Source organism: Etheostoma spectabile, chromosome 9, assembly GCF_008692095.1.
Source record: "Etheostoma spectabile isolate EspeVRDwgs_2016 chromosome 9, UIUC_Espe_1.0, whole genome shotgun sequence".
In the NCBI taxonomy this organism is placed as follows: domain Eukaryota; kingdom Metazoa; phylum Chordata; class Actinopteri; order Perciformes; family Percidae; genus Etheostoma; species Etheostoma spectabile.
The window spans coordinates 28,901,803-28,904,837 of NC_045741.1; the positions used below are offsets into that span (position 1 = coordinate 28,901,803).

Here is a 3,035-nt window from a genome sequence, read left to right on the forward strand (position 1 = left end):
AAAAACAACAACTTCAGACTCATTGTGGGACTCGTTCTAGGGGCTGTAATTCTGTAAACTGTGCCTTTTTATTAGTTTCAGGTTTGTTTTGTTTCTTATGTTCTTTCCCTGTCTTTCCCTGTCTCTCTGTTGTGTGTGTGTGTGTGTGTGTGTGTGTGATGACAGAGGAAGGAGGGTATTTGGGATGATGAGGCTCTCCAGATTACCCAGCAGCTACTATCATCCAATCCTGACTTCGCTACCCTGTGGAACTACAGGAGGGAGATCCTAATGCACATGGAGACCGTGAAGTTAGATCATTACCAGTTATCTTGCCACCTGCAGATTCACTGTGTAACACTTTTTGAATGGTAAACCATCAGCGATATTAACAGAAGAATTGTGGGGTTTTTCTCTCGATGTGCGCTCCAGAGATGAGGATGAAGTGCAAAAGATTTACCAGGCTGAGCTGTCATTCCTGGAGTCGTGCCTCAAAGTGAACCCAAAGTCCTACGGCAGCTGGCACCACCGAGGTTGGGTCTCAGCCCGCCTGCCCCGACCGGATTGGGCCAGAGAGCTGGGCTTGTGCGATCGCTGCTTGAGCCTGGACGACCGCAACTGTGAGTAAAGAGTCGAAAAAGACAGCTAAGCATCGTAAAAATCTGGATAATTTGCATTTGTCTGTAACTGATCTAGACCTGATATCAGCGTTGTAGTACTCGAGACCAGTCTCAAGGCCACTTTTTGAACGTCTCTGTCTCGTCTTGGAATCAACCACATTTGTATCGGTCTTGTCTCATTCTCAAGGAAAGAGCACTGTAGATTATATTTCAAGAACCCAACTGCCAGGATATGCATAATCTGATTCATGTGTTGACATAATTTTCAGTCACAGACACTCTCCTCATCAGGTGGGGGCTTGAGCACCTGCCCTTTTTGTTCTATGACATGTAGAGCTCTTTTTCTGGGGACCTGTGTTTTTGTATCTAGGGAACTGTGTTTATATATAAACTATGCCAGGTCCACGTTTTATATATAAATATATCCCAGATCCCCAAAGGATTTTCGTCGACCTCTAGTCCAAAGTTCAAAGTTCCTTTATTGGTCTCCCTAAGGAGAAATTTGCTTTGGACACTGAGTTACAGACATAATGACAAGCACAGGGTTAAAATCCATTAAGAGACAAATGTACAGTCAGCTTATGGGCTACTCGAGGGCCTGTGCAAATTGCAGATCTACAATTTTCTATACTAAATAAGATAAAAGCCATACTTCAAAACAATTTCATTCATCCTTCCCAGTCACAAATATACACACATAAAATCAGTCTGGTTTCAATTTCTATAAAAGCTTGTAGGCCACGCCCATTCCCGCCTAGACTTTTATGCGTGAAAAATCGCGATTTATCGGAAACCAACTTTTTCTAACTCCTCCTAGACCTCGCGATTGATCTGCACGAAACTTGGTAGATAATTTAGCCGAGATATGATATGATGCAATATGTGTTTGGTAGCTTGCAACACATTGGTCAGTCAAATGCGCATACGTTAACGTAGCAATATGTTTTTAGACAAATTGAACGTTTGTGTAGCCTAAAACAGTTCTATATATTTGGAGTCATCCAGTGCAAAACAAACCTATTAACATCATAACATATATAACATTATAACTCATATAAAGGACAAATTAATTACATTTCTTACATACAGTGTATCAATCTTGCATGTAACAGTATGGATTAATATATATATATGCTGTAACTCCATGATCCAAAATTAGGATTCCGCCCAACTCTAGCTCGCACTAGTCTGGTCTTGGTCTCGTCTCGGTCTCGACTTGGTTTAGGTGGTCCGGACTACACAGTCTGCCTAATGTGTCACCCCCCTCTATCCATCCATGTCTCACACCGTATCCTTCCATTTCGACCAGTCCACTGCTGGGATTATCGTCGGATGGTTGTGAAGATGTCCGGTGTGCCCGTGGGCCAGGAGTTGGCGTTTACCGATCGCCTCATCGGCTCCAACTTCTCCAACTACTCCAGCTGGCATTACCGCAGCACCCTGCTGCCGCTGCTGCACCCCGAGTCTCCCGAGCCCCGTTCGCCGTGTCGCGAGCCTAAACGGGCCTCCCCTCCACCTTCCCCGCAAATCCACTCCCATCGCGTCTGCGAAGAGCAGCTCCTCAAAGGTAAACCCACCCACCACTCAGCAAATGAATGTGGAGTCAGCAATACCAACTAACAACAGACAGGGGGCAGTCTCGGGCTGTACAATGGCTGCCAGTCAACACATGTACATGTAACGCACAACATGTAATTCAACACATTTAGCATCATGTAATCATACCCATTGTTATTTCAGAATATGAGCTTGTACAAAATGCTTTCTTCACTGACCCCAACGACCAGAGTGCTTGGTTCTACTATCGCTGGTTGCTAGGCAGAGGTATGTCCACCTGTAATTGTGTCTACAGTATATGTACACATATGTATGTGTTCATAGTAGTTTTTCTGAGCATGCAGAATATTTGCTGTTCTTTAGTCACGTATCACACACGTCTTTTCGACAGCGGAGCGTGAGGAGATGATAAGCTGTGTGTACGTCAGTCGGGATGAGGAGAGAGTGGCCGTTGCCTTCTCTAGGCCTGTTAATGTGAGTCTCCTCCTTATTTTTTCACTTATTTCTCACGCTTTAACAATTGGTTACACACGTTTTGCTATGCCGGGTCCACATTTTAAATCTTCTACACACAGTTGTCTTAAGCAAACATGCAGCTCAGCACACAGCAATTACAATGTACTTTATATCACAATTTGTTTATGTATTACTTTATTGTAGTACTTGGTGTCAAATGCAAAAAGCATTACATTCTTTATCGTACTACTTCCCCCCCCCAAACAGAAAATAAGACTGCAACCAAAAGCACAAGAAAATAAATACAGTAAAAATAATTTAAAAAAGAAGAGGCAGCTCCACTGTGTGTGTGCGTGTGGGTGGGTGGATGGGTGTGTGTGTGTGTGTGGGTGTGTGTGTGGGTGTGTGGGTGTGTGGGTGTGG

General features: G+C 44.0%; 1 protein-coding gene across 1 annotated transcript in view; it reads left to right on the top strand.

Annotated features, from left to right (window-relative positions):
- The window catches only part of rabggta (Rab geranylgeranyltransferase subunit alpha), a 31,089-nt gene that overhangs the window by 3,080 nt on the left and 24,974 nt on the right, over window positions 1-3,035 (top strand). Inside the window, exons 4-8 of the mRNA XM_032526010.1 lie at window positions 166-290; window positions 412-599; window positions 1,909-2,166; window positions 2,340-2,423; window positions 2,548-2,630. Of these exons, the coding sequence (XP_032381901.1) occupies window positions 166-290; window positions 412-599; window positions 1,909-2,166; window positions 2,340-2,423; window positions 2,548-2,630 (738 nt within the window). The remainder of the gene's footprint in view (window positions 1-165; window positions 291-411; window positions 600-1,908; window positions 2,167-2,339; window positions 2,424-2,547; window positions 2,631-3,035) is intronic.